Source organism: Lampetra planeri, unplaced genomic scaffold (assembly GCF_965212315.1).
Source record: "Lampetra planeri unplaced genomic scaffold, kcLamPlan1.2.h2 scaffold_1023, whole genome shotgun sequence".
NCBI classification, from domain to species: Eukaryota; Metazoa; Chordata; class Hyperoartia; order Petromyzontiformes; family Petromyzontidae; genus Lampetra; species Lampetra planeri.
In genome coordinates, this window is record NW_027613732.1 from 1 (window position 1) to 20,393 (window position 20,393).

At 41.8% G+C, this 20,393-nt stretch overlaps 1 protein-coding gene across 1 annotated transcript; it reads left to right on the top strand.

The window, feature by feature from the left end:
- Nucleotides 1-3,938: 3,938 nt before the first annotated feature.
- LOC144738494 (transcriptional enhancer factor TEF-5-like) lies at nucleotides 3,939-17,012 on the top strand (the record flags this gene model as incomplete). The annotated part of the gene is made up of 13 exons (XM_078621510.1): nucleotides 3,939-4,101; nucleotides 10,679-10,743; nucleotides 11,605-11,667; nucleotides 11,819-11,881; nucleotides 13,350-13,361; nucleotides 14,521-14,646; nucleotides 14,744-14,787; nucleotides 15,338-15,405; nucleotides 15,492-15,628; nucleotides 15,830-16,003; nucleotides 16,438-16,581; nucleotides 16,663-16,815; nucleotides 16,899-17,012. Coding segments are annotated over 13 exons (1,326 nt in total), but the record flags the coding sequence as incomplete, so codon positions are not given.
- Between the last annotated feature and the right edge of the window lie 3,381 nt (nucleotides 17,013-20,393).

Sequence of the window (20,393 nt, forward strand, 5' to 3'; positions counted from 1 at the left end):
CAGACACCAATTCATCTGGTGGGTACATCTGAGCACATCAAGATGATTTCATGTTCAGTGGATAAAAAGCGCCCTCACAGAGTGTTCCTCTGTTTATGACTGGAGTAAACAAGCCGTTTGATTTCCTGGCAATATGTGTTGCATTCTTTGGCATACTTAAAGAATTGCCCATGATACAAGTCAGCGATGGAATCCCGTTCCTGATTTAGACCATACCAACAGCTTTCCTCTGTGTGACCCAGCAGCCCAGGAGTGACTCAGAATTACCGGAATTCATCGGGACATCTCAGCACACATGATCCCGTCTAGAATGGAGAAAGGAAGTGCAGTGTGGTGCCAAAACACTCTGGTTGGTTCACCAGAGCAGAGATAAGCCGATTGCTGAAAACAGGCTGCAATGTGATCGCTGTGATGCGGCTGGGAAAATAAGAAAATGGAAAAGAGGGATTCCAGCGCCATGAAATTGCCGTTTGAATGAACCTGCACTGCACATACGTTAGATTTGCAGCATTATTTGCGTTCCTGCTCAGCACTGGAAATCTGTAGTCCCAGAGTCCTGTGGCCTGACTCCGTGAAAGTGGGAGGGAAGGTGTGTCACGTGTGTCATTCAGTCTTTAATACAAAACTGGCAACATCGGAAGGCGTCACAGGTTAGTGTTTGTGCGTGGATGTGTAGCTTTCTTTAGTTGGTTATGTGTGTTACAATGTGTGTTTCCATGTGTCCAAAAGCGGCGTGGAAGTATTTTGCTGCGCGAGTCAATCACACTAATGTCTGTTTGCTAATGGACAATGTGTTCCAAACCAATTCGTACGCCAACTAACGTCTATCGTGTGTGTGAGTCGGTGACCTGTGACACAGTTAAGTGTCTCTGAAAATGTATTTACCATACCGTTTTGCGAGTATATGCGGTTGTTGTCCTGTGACTCTGGGAGCGCTGACAATGCCCTCCCTCTCGTCAGAGCCCTGAGCGTCATGAAGCGTGTTCAGTGCTGATGTTGCATTCTAGCTGGAACAATCCCACTGTTTTTCAGACCCCAAAGTGGACGCCTAAATTGGACATACACCCCCCCACACACACACACTCACACACTCTACAGCCCCCCCGCCCCTCCCTTTCCCCCCTCAACTCTCCAACCAACCAACCAACCAACCAACCAACCCACCACCCACTCCTCCCATACACGCATCCCCTGGTCTCCTGTCCTTATTTGGGTAGAGACGTTCTGAGCGCTGGGTGGGGAGTGGGGGAGGGAGGGCGTTGGGTTGACACAAGGGAGGCAGTAGGAGAAACAGTGAGCACTCGCAGCCCTTTCTTAATAAGGACATGTCTGGAATTCAGGCCCCTCTCTCGGTGGAGAGCCGTTCTTTTTCAGCAGCTCACTTGAACAGACTCTTGTGAACACTCTCCACCTCCATCAAGGCTGCGAGACACTAAGCGGCGTTCGCTGCCACCCAAAGCTCACAGCGCTTCAGAGAAGTGTGATGTTTTCTTTTCCAGCCGCCTGATTGTTAACCGGGCGAGGACGAACTGAAGTTGTTGCCCCGTAGCACCTGTGCATTTATTAAAGAAACACTTGTGCACCAACAGCCTCTGCCTTCCTTTAGACAGAACTACTGGTGCTTCATTCAGCTTCTCAGAATGCAACACAAGAAGCCATGTCTCTGTTTTATGTCTTATGTATTTTTTAATTGACTGCCCTATTTGAAAACAAACCTCACCTGTCAGAGACTTGCTCCGAGTATGACTGATTGTCTTTTAAAAAGTAGTTTGGGCCACAGTGAATTATCACCTTTATTAGTTGCCAATCTGTATTTTATAGATCAGTTTACACTTAATTTAATTTTCTACAGGAATACCGAGTTCAGACTTGAAAAATGTCTTAAACAAACTTGGCTTGTATGTAGTTAGCGGGTCGTCAGGGCACGTCTCACTGCATCACTTGAAGAAGTGACAGGAATCCCTTGAGCTGCCGCTGAGTGCTCAGTTTCAGTGTTGAGTTTTAACACTGTGACCCAGTAACCTCTGAGCTAAAAGCAGCAGCTAGACTCGTGGATATTTGTCCAAGTCTAGTTTTAGTTTGAGGTCAATAAATTTGAACTCATTTCTTGTTGCATGTGGTACAATATTGATGCAGAAGCCTTGTTACTGATAGCCCTGCTAATCCATTGAAACAATAGTTCATTTTTTCCTCTAGTTTGTGTCTGTTGATTCATATGATGGCATGAATTCCAGCGTGAACAGAGGGAGATACAAAAGGCCTCAACTGGCCAGTTAAGCTGTTGTTTCCATTTTCTTTGAAATTTCTGTTTAATATTCCAGGCTCACTTTCCTATAATGAAAATATACTGAGGAAGTAGAATAGCACATTGGCCACAGTGTTTTGGTGCAAGAAGCGATTCTTTATTTTCCAGTATTATTTTTGTAACTGTTATGAAATTGCTAACTTGGACAGTTTCTTTGTGGGTTTTTCTAGGATCTCAGTGGAGGATCTCAGTGCTCCTCCAACTAAATTACATAAGATTTAAATCTAACTTCCTACTGATAGTCGTGCTTCTACACTTTTTAGCAAAAATAAAAGAATTCAAGAAAGTTAGTGATACCTTCAAATATCGACTCACACAAACTCTTGTGTTCAGGATTTACCAAGTGATTTTTTTCCCAAACTAACAATACTGTGGCTGCATATATCCCTTACATGTCTTTATATTATGGTATTCCAAACGTTTTCTAGCATCTCCACCAAAGATGAGTGTTACCCCTGTAAACCTCCATCTCTGAGACAATACAATGCCGAAAATCCAGCTTGAAAAATACTTAAGATCTTTGCCTGCAGTCAGCCATAAGCAAACCACAGTGAGACACAGTTCCCAGACCAAAGAATTCTTTGAGGCCAGTGCTGATTAGTGGGGTCATAAACCTTCGTTTTATGGAATATCTTGAATTTATTTGGCCATTCCGGAGAAATAAAATCACGGAAATTGCGTTAATGACTACAGTTACCATTGTTTATTCACAGAAATATGGTGATTGCAATCAAGAGAAGGTAAAAACTTGAAAGGGAAAAGACAAGTGTTAAGGGGGTTTGTGTGTGTGTGTGTGTGTGTGTGTGTGTGTGTGTGTGTGTGTGTGTGTGTGTGTGTGTGTGTTGCAGACTGACTGATGACTGATGACATTATCCTTATTTTGTTGTAAAAGAAAAAACAAGTGTGGCAAACTTAACAGGAATTGAGTGCACAATGCCAGGATGTGACAATTATCAGCAGCATCTCTCAGGGATGATAAGGACTGTATCAACTGAATGTACTAGCTGTGCTAGCTAATGTCCCTTGTACCTGTTACATAGAAAACAACTTTGCGATATGTCAACCATTACCTCAAGACATTTATCTGCAATTGTGTTGTCAAACAATGAGGGCAGTGAACGTTTTTTGTTTAGTTTAGTTTTTTCCGGGTGTTTTATGTATGTTTCTAATTCTGATGATGGGTTCCATATTTTATTGTTCAGTTTCGTAAATGTTGCGTGTCTGGTGTGTTTTTGTCCATATTGGAAATATGTCGGTTTTCCACTCCTTGGAGCCGTCTTGTCATCTTCTTTCAATGAATAAAGCATTTTATGATAAGTATTTAAGTTAAGTTGTTAAGTTGTACAAGTATTTGTTGACCTGAAGGCAAATGCAACATCTACTGGTGTCGTAATTTGTCGCCAGGGTAGAAGAAGACTGCGACACAAATATTTATTTCATATTTAAGACCGTTTTGGTTTCATGTTTTGAGTGTTTGATTATTGTCAAAGCACCTGTTTTGTAAATGCTACACAAGTTGATTTTTTTTTTTCTTTTCAACAGCTTTCCTACACATCCAGTGATATTGGGGCTCGGTGTCGGGCCCAGAGGGAGCCGCCACCATTGCGTCCAACGAGTGGAGTGCTAATGGCAGCCAGAAGATGGGCTGGATGGGGACAACGAGGACAAGACTATCGACGGGGACGCCGAGGGCGTGTGGAGCCCAGATATCGAGCAAAGTTTTCAAGAAGCCCTCGCCATATACCCGCCCTGTGGACGGAGGAAAATTATCCTATCAGATGAGGGAAAGATGTACGGTGAGTAAGGCCAGAGTATTCCTACGAGGAAATGGGGAAAAAAAGTACTTGCACTCATTTCACAGCTTTGATGTGGGGCTTAGTGTTTTCTTCCCACCTAGAACTTTCTTTAACAAGTCTGTACTTGTTGTTCTATGGCCGAGGGGCAGGTTATTCCAGTTGCACCAGCACTCTCAGAGCTGGTTATTGCTGTCCTGAGAACATCTCTGTGTCTCTCTCCTTGATTTACACCTGTCTTTTTCCTCAGAGTGTTCTTCTTCACATCCTGTCTTTAGGCCTGCTGGTTTATGACCTTCCTTGCTACGCGTTCAGGCACAAAAGCTGCTCTTTTGTTGTTGTTTTTTCCCCCTCCTCTCCTCACACTGGTAGTTTTGCCTGTAGGTAACTGGTTTGAGCTGGTTTCTTTGCAAGTGTTGCGTTTGATGCTGGGAAACTGTTAACTTAGAATTCATTTGCACAGCGTGGATCGAAAAGCGAAAAGCAGACGTCCCATTGGCACACTGGGGATTTTAAAAGGGCATATGGTTTCAGAACAGCAGTACGTTCATTAAAATGCAGGTGTCCAGCCCTTCATGTCGTGAAAATCTCCAGATGGATATGTTGGCAAGTTGTTCGGTAGGTGCAGCGATATCCAGGCTAAGGAAACTGTTGCATTAATCTGATCCCGTATGTTCTCATTTATATTGTTGTGACTGACAGCGCACACTGACCTAATTAGATTTAACATTTGAGGTTGGAAATTTTGCTGAACAGCAATAAATGTTGATTGACAGGAAATGAACTCTCTTGACTGTTGTACTTGGCCCTATCTTTAGCAAACCTCTATCTGGCTTTGTAAAGTTATGTTATTCACTTTTGTAATTCATCTCCCTCAAGTCTATTCTGCCCTTTAATCATTGACTGTCATTTATGAAAAACTTGATTCCATCTCAGTGTGACCATATAAAAACCAACACTCAGACCGATTTTGTATTTCACAAGCATTTTTTAAAGTGCCGTTCTTGGGTGGGTTGTCTGCCTTTGCCATCAGCTGGGATTCTTTTGGTGTGATTCACCAACGATGAAATCTCATCCTCTCATCTGTTGACAGATTTGGATGACCATAGCCATGCACATACTTTAGATATCTCAACTGCTGATGCAGCTTCTGTTAATTCTTTCATCCTGACATGAGGAACAGAGGAGGGGTTTGGAGTTTGTCAGAAATAAATAAAAAACAATGACTTTTTGTTCAGTCAGTAAATTAGTAAATTAAATCCTGGACAGCTGAACATGGATGTCAATTGTTTGTAATTGTTTTGGGTTTTTTTTGTGTTTTTGGCATTGACAGTATATCTATCTATCTATTCATCCATCCATCCGTCCATACATACATATGTGTGTGTTCATGTTATGGTGGTCCCTAATAAATGCAGCTTAAGAAAAAACAACAACAAAGCCCACACATTCTGATTGGCTCGTGTCAGGATACCTGCTGTTGGGCTGCACCTAATGCATGTGAGCACACAGATAATTTTCCTTTACAACCCAAACAGCATTTTATGTTATTGAATACCAAATCTTTGGTATTCAACCCAACCTTGATCCATCAAAGAATCAGAATTGACAAATGTAAACCACCTCACCCCAAACTCACATTTCAAATCCAAACCCACTTGACATCAGTGTGTTAATAATGACAATGACCTTTGATTTCGGTTTGGATAAACTGAACAAGTCCTTGGCTGTACACAGTCCCCAGGAGTATGTCAAAACAAAGAGGGAGGTCCTGTGCAAACCTGCCCTCTTAGCAACAAACTGTCAAGACCCCTTTTAGAGACCTGTTTTTTTCTAGGACACTAAATGCCGTCTCCATTTACAATAAGTCATCTGAGGCTCTGCTGGCAGAGCCAAGGCATGCCCCCGAAGAAGCCCGCTCACAAGGTGATTACCTCAGATGTCTAAAAGCTGCTGTGACGTGAGGTTATGGGAATGCGAACCATTCCGCTGTATGTAATACTGTCTACCTTGCAGTCTTACAGTCTGAGTGGTCTCCAAAAGCAGGCAAATCATCCCTCCCACTGGGAATTCCAGTTATCCTGCCAGGATTTTTCTCTTTCGGTGGGAAATCTTTGCATATTTCCATTGCACTATCAAGAGTTCTGTTATATACATGTGTAGTCTTTGCACTACATAACTGTCTAGACGCTCCAGCCGTGTTGCAAGGCATTTACATAGCTCAGAGGTTATGACGAGTTCAGACACTGAGCACCGAACACTTAACACTCAGTTTGATATGTCACACATGTTAGTAATCACTTCGCTTGTTTCTGAACGTAAACCGCTCTCAGACCACCCCCTACTTTTTGTTTTTATGGGGGGGGGGGGTTGTAATCGGAATATCTGTGTCCACTTTATAAAGTCATCTACGTGTCAATTCAACTGTGTCAATATTTAGTTTAATAATACAGAAAATCCACATCAGTAAAATCTACCAAAGGTTGCAGGTATCCATCACAGACACACACTCCAGCTTGTTTAAAAACCTGAGGCTCTGGTTCTCTGCAGAGATGAAAGAACTTCTGTGATTTAATGGGTCATATTACTAACCTGGATCATAACACACTCCCCTCCCCTGCCCCAAACGGACTGTTTCTATTACTGTATACATATAATAAACAATATTACATGCCTAGCAGTGAACTGGGTTGATGGTGGGTCTGTCTTCAGCCAAGATAACTACACTTACACTGCACTGACAAGACAGTTCATCTTTGACAATGAGACAATGAGATTCAAGTCAGTCATTCACAGTCCGTCCATATGGAAGCTGATGGATGAGCCACATGCAAAAAACGATTAAAAAAAACAAACAAGGTTTTAAAATTCAAATTTCATCAGTGCAGTACGGAAGGAAGTTTTTACTGCAGTGAAGCTTTAATGGGCCACGTTGTGATCTAAAGTTAAGTCTTTTTCATTTGCACACAAAAAAGGGTCAGAGAAAAAAAGCAAAACACGAGGAGTTGGTTCATTCCTGGTATATCTGAATTGTTGGCAGGTGGACGGAAAATGTACTATAGTGAGCGTGTGTGTGTGTGTGTGTGTGTGTGTGTGTGTTTAAAAATGTTACCTGTCTTGTTTTCTCTGGGGCTGTGCTGACATGTTGCTCACCTGTGCTTTCAAGCTTCAACAGGTGTGTCCACACACCACACACCCCCAAACCACTCACACACACACACACACACACACACACACACACACACACACACACACACTTATCTCTCTTTCAGGCTTGCAGCTGTCATTAATGCAACACACCGGGTGAAAAGGATTTAAATGCTGGAGGGAGGGTTTTCAGACATTTTGGAAAGAACATGAACAGTTTGCAGGCGGTCTGTCTGTGCATGCATGGTGTGTTCAAAAGATGTATACTGTTCAGGTATAAGATCCAGTGCTGAGCGGCCTGTGACGATGACTGAGCAGGTCTGCTGTCAGCCCACTCATGGAGATGTTAGGAATGTTTTCACTCATTGCTGAGCAGTATGTTAGCAATTTAGGATTACCTCAATGTTATTAGAGAGCGCGAGGGGAGATATTATGGGTGGAGATTGGGTTTAGAGCAGAGACAGAGTGGTAAAGACAGAGGAGGAGGGGGGACGCATGTTGACTGAAGAGATCTTTGCTCGCGGTCTTAGCGTGGAAATGGAAAATTCCACCGGCCGCGTAGTAAAAGAAGAAGAGGGGTGTGTCTTGTCATGGAAGAGGTTCGGAATGGCAGCCGGCAGTATCCTGAGTGGGTGTTGAGCAATCAGCAGGGGAATCATAAGAAACTCAAGTAGCACGATATAACGACGGGAGGGACTGTCTGTGTGTATGCACCTGTCATGTTCTCCTGCTGTGCCGGCCGACCTTTTTAATCCCTCCCACCGACCTTATCTGTGACTGCTGCAGCTATGAAGATGACTGACAGACTAACATAACCAGTCCTACTGGGCCCTACTCATCCATCCAAAAAAAACACAGACAAACATTCAAAAATGATAAACTAATATTCATGTACAGTATACTGCAGCTAGATGACTCTCACACACACACACACTCACACACACACACACTTTGCTCATCCAATCTATTAGTCCTCCAAAACTGTTGGTTCCTGCTAACCTTTGCCAACATGTGTTAGCTGATGTTAGCTGATGCTCGTTCTCATGGTGACCCTTAGTCTGCTGTATCATATTGTGCCTCAGCAACTGACAGACGGAAACGTCAGGGGTCTCCCTGCCTCAGCCGGAACAATCTGACTAATAAGACGTGCCAACCTGACTCGTAAACCGCTGGCAAACATCGCATGTCACAACGAAGTCTATGAAACTTTGTGCACACAAGTCACATTACAACAGCTTTTTCTCGCAACACCAGCATTCTCTCTGGCTAAAAGTTGAGCCAAAGTGCCAAACCATTCCCAAATGACAACTGTGAGCATCCCAAATCAATTTCACCAGCCCGAGGTTGCCACTGATTTTGTGCTGTGACAATCCAGCTTCACTGAAACAGTTCTTGTGAATTTTATATTTTCTGTCAAGCTCAGATTTTTTTCTTTTCTTAAGTTACTGACTGAGGCCATTTGGCAGTTTGTTGAACACGGACCTCCTCAGTGATTATGTCAGCCCTCAAATGACTTTCTGTGTTATTGTGTGGTGAGGTGTGAGGTGGAGGATGAAGGATCTGGGACTTATGACCTCAGTGCTTCGAAAATCCTGTAAGATCAACTGAGCGGAGTTGGTGATTTATTTCAACAAATAATTACGATACCGGTTTGTACTTTGAAAAGTGTAATCTACAGAAATCACAGAGAACATTTGCGGGGTATAACAAGAGCGATATCCTCTCAACTCACAACCTCTGAAAGGTTCAAAAGATCCACATAACTTTTAAATATTTTGATAAAATACATGATACAAAGCCACGACACATCTCTTATAAAATGCATGTCAAAGAGCAACTATACGCTCTGATATGCTTTTTAATCCTTTCCACACTTCCACAGCTTGGACTGCCATACTTAAAGCCACTTTATTCTGTAAGAGTCAACAGTTCTGATCTTAACAAAGATGTTGCACCTTGTCCATTCTTCAGTGCTGAAGCTCTGCAGTGAAAGCGCTGTGACATTCATAACAGAACTGTGTGGTTGGGACGATATTGTGTTTTCCCTCCGCTGCCTCTCAGCTGAAGAGATTGAGAGTGACAGTTGGGTGGGGGTCGAACTGGCATTGTTCTTTCTCTGCCCTCCTCTGCTGGGACGGTCAGCAGCAGGTGCTGCTGTCGGCGGAGCGCAGGGTCACACTGTGGTGTTGTTTTGGGAAAAGGGCCTGCTCTGCTGCCAGGTGACAGTTGTTGGCAGACACAATTATGGCTTTGTGTTCCTTCCAACAGTTACAACATCAGCTGCCCCTTTTGCTCGCTCTGACCGTCAACCCTCCTCCCGAACCTAATAGCCCTAACCCCGGCTCTAACCTCTGCTTCTCCCTGTGCTTAGGAGCATGTGTGTGTTCGCCTGAGCTCCGGCTTGGTTCGCAGGCCCAGGCCAATCAGACTGGCTAGCACAGATGTGTCAGGCTCAGAGGAATGCTAGGAATGTGGAGGCGCTGGAGCGGGCGTGTCCATCCTTGGCCTGGGGCAGAAAGGGAGGGGCCAGCTCGGTATCGGCAGACTGTTGAGATCTGCTGTACTGGCAGACGGCCGGGCTGACTGGTTGGAAAGCCTAGTGAATGCTGCCAGCCGACTGGAGGTGGCCCAGTGTACTTTTATGGTAATTGCAATAACAAGGGCCTTCAGGAGACCAAGTGTGTGACAAAAACACAATTTTAAGTTTCCCATGTCATTGTGTGTCTGGGTGCTGTGAAAGCTGTTGAACAATAGACTTTGCAGCCACATGGTGTTTTGCGTGTCAGTTTGTGTTTACACACATCTTGAATCACTTTCTTGGTATAAATTTATGTCTGTGAGTGTTCAGATCATTATTTATAAGTATACAGAGGCTCAACCCTGAATTCTAACCAACAGTATGCATAGCAGAGTGTTGGACTGGATTTTCTCATAAAGCAGTGTAATAATGCTTTTTGCACTTTGCATACACCAACGACAATGTTTCTTGGTCCCAGTCTGCTCGAAAGTGATTTATTGAAGCACTTACAGTACTCGTAGTGAACATAAAGGTGCCCAGAATAGAAGCCTATTCTCTGCACAACCTGTTTGTGCAGAATGTCGAGAGTAGATGTTATGTCATGAAAACCTCCAAGCTCTAGCGGTAATTAGGCTGCAGGGCCATGTGAGCAAACAATGAGGAGGTGTGAGACAAACATTTCATTTATGGCTTCTCTGAAATATTGAATCAAACTTAACAATAAACCTCCTCTATGGGAAACAGAGGTGTTATTGTGGACTGTGACCCATGCCAAAAGTGTGTTTGACCTAAAGGTCAAGCTTCTACTGATACGACATGCATGACTAGAGTGCCACCTTCTGTCCAGTGCAGGTACTACAGGTTTTTCTCTTCCAGCTAACTTTTTGCTAACGCTACCTCCCATCTTTGTTGCAGGCCGCAATGAATTGATAGCAAGGTACATCAAGCTGAGGACGGGCAAAACTCGCACAAGAAAACAGGTAAACACAGATGCACGTTTTCAGGATAAAAACTTGTTACAATCATGATGCCTGGATTAGGACAATTGAATGAAATGCATGATTTCTGTTTTTAATTTGTGATTAACACAACATTATAAAACATACTAAAGGGGTAGTTGTAGAAACATCACTATCACAGTTTTTGTCAACAAATACATGTGATAGTTGTACTTCATGACTCACTTTGAGTTCTATTTTGCATAGCCTGTTTTATGCTTCAGCATCAAATCCACACCGTACCTATGGTGCAGACATCTATAGCGTACAGTACTGTCCAGCCTCAATGTGGACCTCCTGCAGACAGCAACAAGACATGACTTTCTCTTTCTTCCGGTCAGCCAAGAAAATAGAAGCATTGTAAATTTGAGACTTGAAAATTACTATATAATTATTGTTGTTATATTCAGGCACTATTGTTTGAATTGAACAGAGGAAAACACAGACAGACAAGGACACCTGAGTACACTGTGCATAGATTTTGTGTTAGTTCACCACAGAAACATAAATCCAGCTTAAGCAGGAGTTTATACATAAATAGACAAACTATTACATGTGAAACTGATTTTGTCCTGGTAGATGATTTTTGGAGGATGTCATACAGTATTTTCTGCGGCTGTCTCATCTGGTTTCGTGGTAGCACTAAGGAGAATAGGCTCGTTGATGGTTTTGAAACTCTGTGTTTGTTGACAATAGGGACAACACTTTAGACTTAAAAAATACATTTCAGTCGTTTGTATCAAAGTTACTGGAAGTATGTAAGTATGTTCCTGTCTGCGCTTGCATGCGTCTTGTGTGCATGTGTTTTTTTTTAAGCTCAAAAACTGTTTCACACCCCTTTAGGTGTCTAGTCACATACAGGTGTTAGCACGGAAGAAAGTACGTGAATACCAGGCGGGTATTAAGGTAGGTGATGCCTGCCTACCGGCAACACTGACTGGGCGTCTCTTTCCTCCTTTGGTTATGGCTTCTCTCCCTTCCCTTCTCCTTTTTTCTTTGTCTTCCTTCTCCCGGTCTCCTTTTCTTCTGTCCTCCTCTTGGCTATTCTTCTGTGCAGGTTTCTAGCCACTTGCAGGTTCTCGCCCGGAGAAAATCTCGCGAGATCCAGTCAAAGCTAAAGGTATGCGCTTCACCGCGGGCTGGGCTGGTACAGGCTTCGCACTAACCATTATACTTGTGCATAATATTATCAAAGGAGGCTTTTAATGTCAGACCAGTTCCTGCTGGGAAAATTGGATGCCAGCATGGCAAGCAAGATTGATTAATCGATTAATTTAATTATTGCAATTATGAACAACAGTTTCTTTGTAAAGGATTTAATCATCTGAAAACCATAATTACTACTATGCATGTGTGCACAGACACAGCTTTTTAACTTTTTTTTTAACTCCCAGTCCTGAGCGTGCAGATTACAAACTGTTATGATGAGTCAAGTAAAAGTTTGATTAGCAGCATGAAGCTCCTGCTTTGTCCGGTTTGCCAGCGATGCTTTTGCAGCATACTTATCTGTCCTGATCTGACACTTGTTCTTCCCCCCAAATGTTTCTTTGCTCTGATACCTCTCGTTCCTCTAATGTATGTGTTTGTACTGTCTGATATAAAGCTGAAAATACAAAATTAGATTAGGCTTTCGTTGCTGTGTTCTTTCTGTTTACTTTACTGTCTTCCACTGTCTCTGATCTCTCGTGCTTTTCTGCTGTTTTTGCAAATTCACATATACATAATATGCACACACATGTGATAAAAATGACACGTATATCAATAAATTACTCCTTCATGCTAACTAATCAGTAAGAGTTGTGGACTCCAGCATCCACAGCTGTCACACTGTAAAATGTTTTTTTACAGAGTGAAATGATCCATTGTGCAAGGGAGAGCCTTGAGATGTCACAAGTAACTTATGCAGTCCAATTGTAGCTGCAAACTGCAGGAATGCAATGCAAAAATTGACTGGTTGTGTGCTTTCTTAAACCACCAAGTTGATGTTGAATACAAGAGATAAGTGACTTAAACTGGAGTCTGAATTCATAGCACCAGTCCTGCAAATGCAGTCGGAGAGGTGCTTTGTCTGGCTGTCAATAGACTTCAAAATGCTTTGTATATATCTATATATCTATATCTGTCATATTGTACAGTCAGCATCGACCTCTCCTCTGACAATGATTTTATTAATTCATCTGGTTGTGTTGAGCCATATTCATCAGAGTCATCAATTTACCATATTCAATCAAAATCTAAATTTACAGTAATCGCAATTTCAAACAGAATCCAAAGATTTTAAAGGATTTATTCTTCCATCTTTTATGTCATGTTTTGTTGGCTGGTTAACAAGTTGTGAAGAAATAATGGTCAGTCCTTTTTTCTTTTTTTTTTTTTTTTAAGGATGTACACACAAAACTTACACATTCAAGACACAATACCCATTTGTTTTTAGTTTTGTTTTTTACCTGGAGTATCTTTACACCATGGCAGCACTGTAAAAAAGAGGCCATTTTGAGTACACTGTCAAATTCTATGTAGACCCAATGAGTAATGCTAATAATTTAGAACTGCATAGTACTAACTAGATTTTCTCTTCTTTGGTTTAGGCAATGAATTTGGTAAGTGATCTCACTTGTACCATATGCTTCCCCCTTTTTTTTTTTTTTTGGCCGCATCAGTGCACTGTCCTCTGCTGGCATGACACCCCGCCCCATTGCTAGTGCGTAATGAGGCAATGCTTTAGAAATATGCTTTGAACAAAATACCGCTCTACATCCTTGCTTGCTTCATAAGGGGTTGCTTTTTGATTTGGGTTCTTGATTAAGAGGCAACTTTCTTTTACTCGCAAAGTCACAGCTTCACCAGCTGAAGTTCATTCTTGGGCAAAACAGCAACAGCTTGAGCTTCTACCCACTACGTATTCAAATCATGAAATGAAAAATACAGTGTTTGTAAATGCTGCGCACCCTTTTGAATTTGAAGTACCTCTGTGTGAGTTAAACATGAATTGGCTTTGCACACTCTTGTACTACATCCACCGTCATAGCACCACTGTCATGTGCATAGTAAAACCTTTGCTGCTGTACACTAAGGGTATCATGAATGCAAAACTACAATTAAATCCGTTTGTCTTCCTTACTTTCTTTCGTCTGTGGGTACCTTGATAAACTTCTGTTTTAATGCTCTATTCCTTTATATTTGTTTTTTTTTTTTGTCTTTGCTTCTTTCTATTCACGTGCCACTTTTAGACACATAGAACAGATTTTGTTTTTCACTTTCATGTTATTTTTCAGTTACTGGAATGTAGTGGTCAGTTCTTATGCTAACAGTCATGGCTGGCCTAACATCCCTAACAAGCCACCGTACATTAGACTGATTGCTAGTAGACTGCAGATCAGCCTGCTAGCATGGTTCACATACTGTAGTAGCTTGTTAAACAGTTTGAGCAAATAAATAAACTGTTAACCAGCAGCAGCTTTGCAATGCATGATATGTACCCCAGTGTATGGTTTATCTGCCTAGTACGGTACTCCTTGTGAACCTATTGGATGTTATTGAATATGGTATAAATTACATGTACAGTATACACTTTGACAGTCAAACCACACTCACTTAAAGCTTATTTTACAAGGTAAAGATATATTTTAGTTGCATTATAAAGTGAAAATTGAAAAAAAAAAAAAAAAACACAACACAACAGTGACAAGCAGTGGAGCATTTTGACATTCTGGTGCCACCCTGTGGATGACTCGCCCATTTCTCTGTGCCAACATGTAGGATCAAGCATCTAAAGACAAAGCCCTGCAGAATATGGCAGCACTATCGTCTGCACAAATTGTCTCCCCGAGTAGGATAACGACTCATTTACCACCACTGCCGCCTGCCCCCTACCAACCACCAAGAGTGAGACCCCTGTTGCCTTATCAGCACGTTTCACCATTTCACAGTTGTTGCTGGAATTGCCCAGTGATAATTTAACTTTCAAACTGTCATTCTCTAGTTCTGGCCTGCTCCAATCCCAGGACAGCCTGGACCCTCTCAGGAGTAAGTAAGCCCATATACAGAACTTCTCTGTGAGATGACAACACAGTGTGTGAGGACATATCAGTTCCAGAGAAATTGATTACCTGAGCTGAGGATGTGTCGGGCTTAGACATGAGTGGGTATTTCAAAGCATGTTTAACTGATGACATTTTTACACACCAGGCTGGTTGTGGATCTTAACCCGGGAAGGACTCCTGGGCTTGGCCGCACCAGCCATGCGTAAGTTCCCCCTAGCCAAGGTCCAGCTATGAGCACCGAAGCAGTACTAACTCTTATTCTACAATGTATTGTATGTTTTCTGCACTGATGGTAACCACCACCAAATTAACTGCTTCAGTTCCTATAAGACATTAACTATTGGACCGACAAAGGATGAGTCACTTTTCCCATAACTGTTGAAGATTGAGATGCAATGAAGCAGGTGGACTTACGCTTAGCTGGTGCAGCAACATATGCTTACACACTGACACTAACAGAAGTTCACGCTTAAAAGCATCGACCAGAAATACAATCATACACAGAAGACCCATGTGAGTTTGTTGTCTTTCAGTATCAAACCTTTTGCACAGCCGCCATATCCACCAACCCTATCAGGCCCTGTAACATCATCTATACCAAGTAAGTATCCAGATGACTGAATCAAGGCTCAGTTATCTGATTTTGTTGCTCATGACTATTGCTAATCCTATGACTCGTGTGCTCAGATTATGAGCCTTTAGCGCCCCCTACTGGGCCAACGGCTACTGCAGTGCCAGTATGGCAGGACCGGACCATTGCTTCCTCAAAGCTGCGGATGCTGGAGTACTCTGCCTTCATGGAGGTTCAAAGAGACCCAGACACTGTAAGTGTACATAATGGTGCAGATTTACAGCATACGAATTTGTAGATTTTATTTGGTGGTACATTCAGCCTCATCTGGATTGTCCAGATGTGGTCCTACATTAGGGACAAGATACTTCATGCTTGTTAAAGAGAAGGCAACAGGCTTCTCCCCTTGGAGTTAACCATGTCCTTTTTGTTTGTTGGTTTCCTTTTACTACAGTACAGCAAACACCTGTTTGTCCACATAGGACAAACCAACCCTTCGTACAGTGACCCACTTTTGGAGGCTGTGGACATCCGGCAGATCTATGACAAGTTCCCCGAGAAGAAGGGTGGCCTCAAAGAGCTTTATGACAAAGGCCCTCAGAACGCATTCTTCCTAGTTAAATTCTGGGTGTGTTACTAATAGCCTATCGAGGCTGCTTTTATGTTGTTGGGGTTTTTTTACCACCTTATTTTTAACATTATCACACAATGGTGACATGTTTTTAAACTCTGTGACCTTCAAGGCCATGAGTTGACAAACTATTAGGTCCATTAGGCTGTTACCATTTTGAAGTTTCTGATATCTTTGCTAACCTGCTGATGCTACAGATATAATGTTCAGTATTTTAGTTTGCTGGAACAATCCTGTTGAGTGACAGTTCAAATATTTCAGTCTGAACAAAAGTCAAGCGTCATTCCTTGAACACTGCCATCTTAAATTACATGGTTAAAATAGCATTTATAATAAATATAAAAGGGAAATTTAGAATAGCATATCATTTTTAAATGCACCCACGTGTGGATAGATCATCACTAATACGGTCAAATGCACTGTTCCTTCAGGCGGACCTGAACAGCAGTGGTATGCAGGACGGACCCGGTTCTTTCTATGGTGTCACCAGTCAGTACAGTAGTGCTGAAAACATGACCATCACTGTTTCAACCAAAGTCTGCTCGTTCGGGAAGCAGGTGGTTGAGAAAGTAGAGGTTGGTACTGCATTGATTGTCTCTTCTGATGTCACACGTACTGATAGCTGCATGTCCTTGACGCTCCTGTGTGCGTTGCAGACAGAGTACGCCCGCCTGGAGGGAGGAAAGTGTGTTTACAGAATCCACCGTTCCCCGATGTGCGAGTACATGATCAACTTTATCCACAAACTGAAACACTTGCCTGAAAAATACATGATGAACAGTGTTCTTGAAAACTTTACAATCCTACAGGTAACATGCACAATAACGTTCAAAAAATGGCTACTGAATGTCACTGACCACGTTCCCCTCAACACTTTCTCCATTGCTCTCAGGTGGTGACAAACCGCGACACACAGGAGACCTTGCTCTGTATAGCCTTTGTTTTTGAGGTTTCCACGAGTGAACACGGAGCTCAGTACCACGTCTACAGACTTGTAAAAGACTGACAACTCTTCAGGAGGATTCCGGAAAGCCAGATCAAGCGTGACACAATCTCTTGTCAACCAGTTCAACATACTCGGAAAAACATAAATTCAAAGGACGCTCGACCGAACTAACACAGGCACATTTCATGTTGTCACAAAATGTGTCAGAAGCAAGGAAAATGTGTGGCTATGCAAAGAAATTTTGAAGAATGGTGGATTTTTCAAGCAACTAGCTAATACCCATGTCTTTAAACATGCTTTAGATGAAGTGGGTAGATTTTGCAAAGGTAATTGATGGGGTGTGACATGTTTTATCGAGGGAACGCGAACGTATTTAAGGGTTGGAAAGACTCTTACAGAATTGAAGGGAACACACTCTTAAGCAGCAACAGAGGTGTACATAAGATTGAAGACGAAGAAAGAACTGGACCATGGAGAAGGGAGGCTGGAGCCAAGAGGTGTTGTGGTTGTTGTTTGCAAAGGAAGTGCCTTTTCTCCAAAGATATCATTGCCTGCCACTTTGGATTTTTACTACCTCTTGTTTTTTTTAAAGGAACACAAAATAGTAAGACATGAAAACTGTCAAAAATTGGAACGAACCCTCTCAGATCAACGTCTGTTGAGGCAGTTGTATTTAAGCACACAGAGGGATAGGATGCGATACTTTTCAATGTCGCATGGTTTTTTTTGTTTTTTTTTGTTTTTTTTTAATCGTCCTAAATTCTACAGTCCATGGGTTTGGGGAGAGGGCTTCTTCTTGTCTACTATTTAGGTTCTGCCTTGTGATGTTTTGATACACATTTGTTAAGGAAATCAGGTCTTACAATCATCTATCTCAGATATTTGACACTAGAGATGCCTTCACTGCTTGCCTGATATAACGCCAGTGCTTTCCCATCCTACGACCCAAGCCCCCACCCCTGTTGTTTCCCCATTTGAAGACGTGTGCGCAGTTGCACTGAAAACAACCACAGGGGGAGGGTGAAGCAACAGCAGTGCTTGTTATCATTGACATATGTAGCCCAAATGAGAAATGAACTGTTTCTGTACTGTGAGTCAGTGGATGCTAAAGGAATATGTGTTACATAGGAGTATTTTTGGGGACATTATTGTAATCAAGTACCTTTGCACAGAGGTTTAAATGGTCTCTGTGTGTTTCTTTTGTTTAAAAAAGAGATTGTATGCTGTGAATTCGGTTCATTTGCTTCACTCTTCTCCATGTAATATGTGGAGAAGCTGCATTCGTTGATGAGAGTTCAGTTTTTGTATTTAAGACTTTTTTTTTTCTTTTTTTACATGGAAATTACACTTAAAATATTTTGACATCAAATGTTTAAACAAAAATTGTCTTGAATGAGAGCTAGTCTCTGTGCTGTGGAGTATGACCGTTGATTGTTATTTATATAAGCAGAGAGTGGAAGGGCGCTGGAGGTGCAGATGTTCAAAGTGTTGCAGGACTCATAGTAGAGACAGGATAGCTATAACTGTCACCATGGCTTCTGCTGGGCGTGAGTGTCTACTCTGTGTGGTTCACTGGACAATTTTGTCATTAATGTTCAAAATATGATGTTGTATAATGGAATAATTGCACCAGGCTTTGAATGTTTTATTTCAGAAGCTAAATACAATAACACTCCTCTCGCAGACTGCTCAGTTTATCTTTTATACAGACATTTTTGCCATTATCAAGATTAATGTTTTGTTTTGATTCGTCTTTGGACTTTCAGTGTATGCTGTATGCTTCACTGAAAATAATGTTTGATTGTGCTGATATTGATAATTAATATTGAGATATCTAATGTTTCATATTCTGGATGGTGTGGGCAGTTTTTTTTTTTTGTTCTTTCGTTTTTGTTTTTTTCGGTTTAAGGTAGTTTACTGTTGTCTTTGTTACCATTGTGCATTGCAATTTTATACTTCAAAGTAGAGGTTGGTCTATGTAATCAAACAAATGTATCTAATAATAAAAGACACATGGTGCCTTTGTTGCCATTTTTGCCTCAAAACATATTAAACATGTTTGAAAATGAAGTTGTCCTCTACAGAGTTCTTTTCATAACAGATGATCAAGGCAGGTGGAGCCCACCACCCAGACCCATTTACCATCTCACAATTGTAACCTCATGGTGTTATTCACGTAGATACATTTCATAGCCACTCTATTCATCATTGCTTGTCTCTTGTCTCTTTCTTGTCTCCGGCTCCTGCCATAAATGGCTTTATTTCATGTAATTTGGATTAATAACATCTTGCTTATTTCACACACCGAAGTAAATCCCTGTCCAATGTTGTTACAGTGATCACGATGAAAAGACAAAACGATAAGGATCAGACGCTGGAAATAGTTGAAAGAACTTCAGCTCCCAGAATTCCACTGAGACGAAAACCATCAAGTTAGCAAAAAAAAAACAAAACAAAAAAACACGGGATAAGTCTTCAAAGTAAAACAGCTACAATTTAAAAACAAGGTTTGTATATTTGAAAATGAATGTATGATATGGCGTCAACCCGACTACAACTCATCATACCAAAAGCAATGTAATACATCCTGGCTGCAAATGGTGTCTCATATTCAGTAAAGACGCAATTTCCAGTTGTGTTTTTTTTAATTTGAAAAGAAGGACCGGAAACGATGAATTATTTTTTTAGCTCCACTCACTTGACGCTTGTGGGAAAAGCATGTAACATGTTAGCAATGCAGCTGAAAATAGAGGAAAGCTTGAGATCCATATACGTGTCCAACCTACAATGATAAGATAGAGTAAACTTAAATAACAGCAAAATCCAACTCGGGAAATCCTGCATCCGGACGTTCTTGGATCCAAAACACTACGACACCGCTACTTCCAACTACCCATCAAACTGCCCGGCGACGTTCTGCGTCGGATTGCTGAGGTGAGCTGAGTGATAAATAATAGGTCGGATAACTCACCTGGAACCGTTAGCCAGCATCTCTAAGCTATGCTTAAATCTAGCTAAACTATAGCTGAACTAGCTTGGAGATGTGTATATTATCAAATGTAATCATGCAGCGGTGTGTGTTAGTTAATTCAACCTGTAGAAACTGTGGTAGTACATCCCTCAGGACGCTAACGTGTAGCAGTTGCTACTTCCGCCAACGCTTCATGCATCCGTATGTTCAGTTTTCGAATGTTGCTTATTCATCGTCATCGGTACAGACGTGCAGGTGGTACCAAGTGTTTGTTTTCCAACTCCTAAGCAGGTCACATGTCAAACAGGTCAGTCCCAATCCTGGGGTTTCTAGTCCTATATAATAATAATACTGTAATAATAATAATGTAACATATCATAATGCGTAGTAGACATATAGATGTTACGTATGCTTTCAAAATGAATGTACACGCACACTCACACGCAAATTATGGCATTATGTGCAATTGT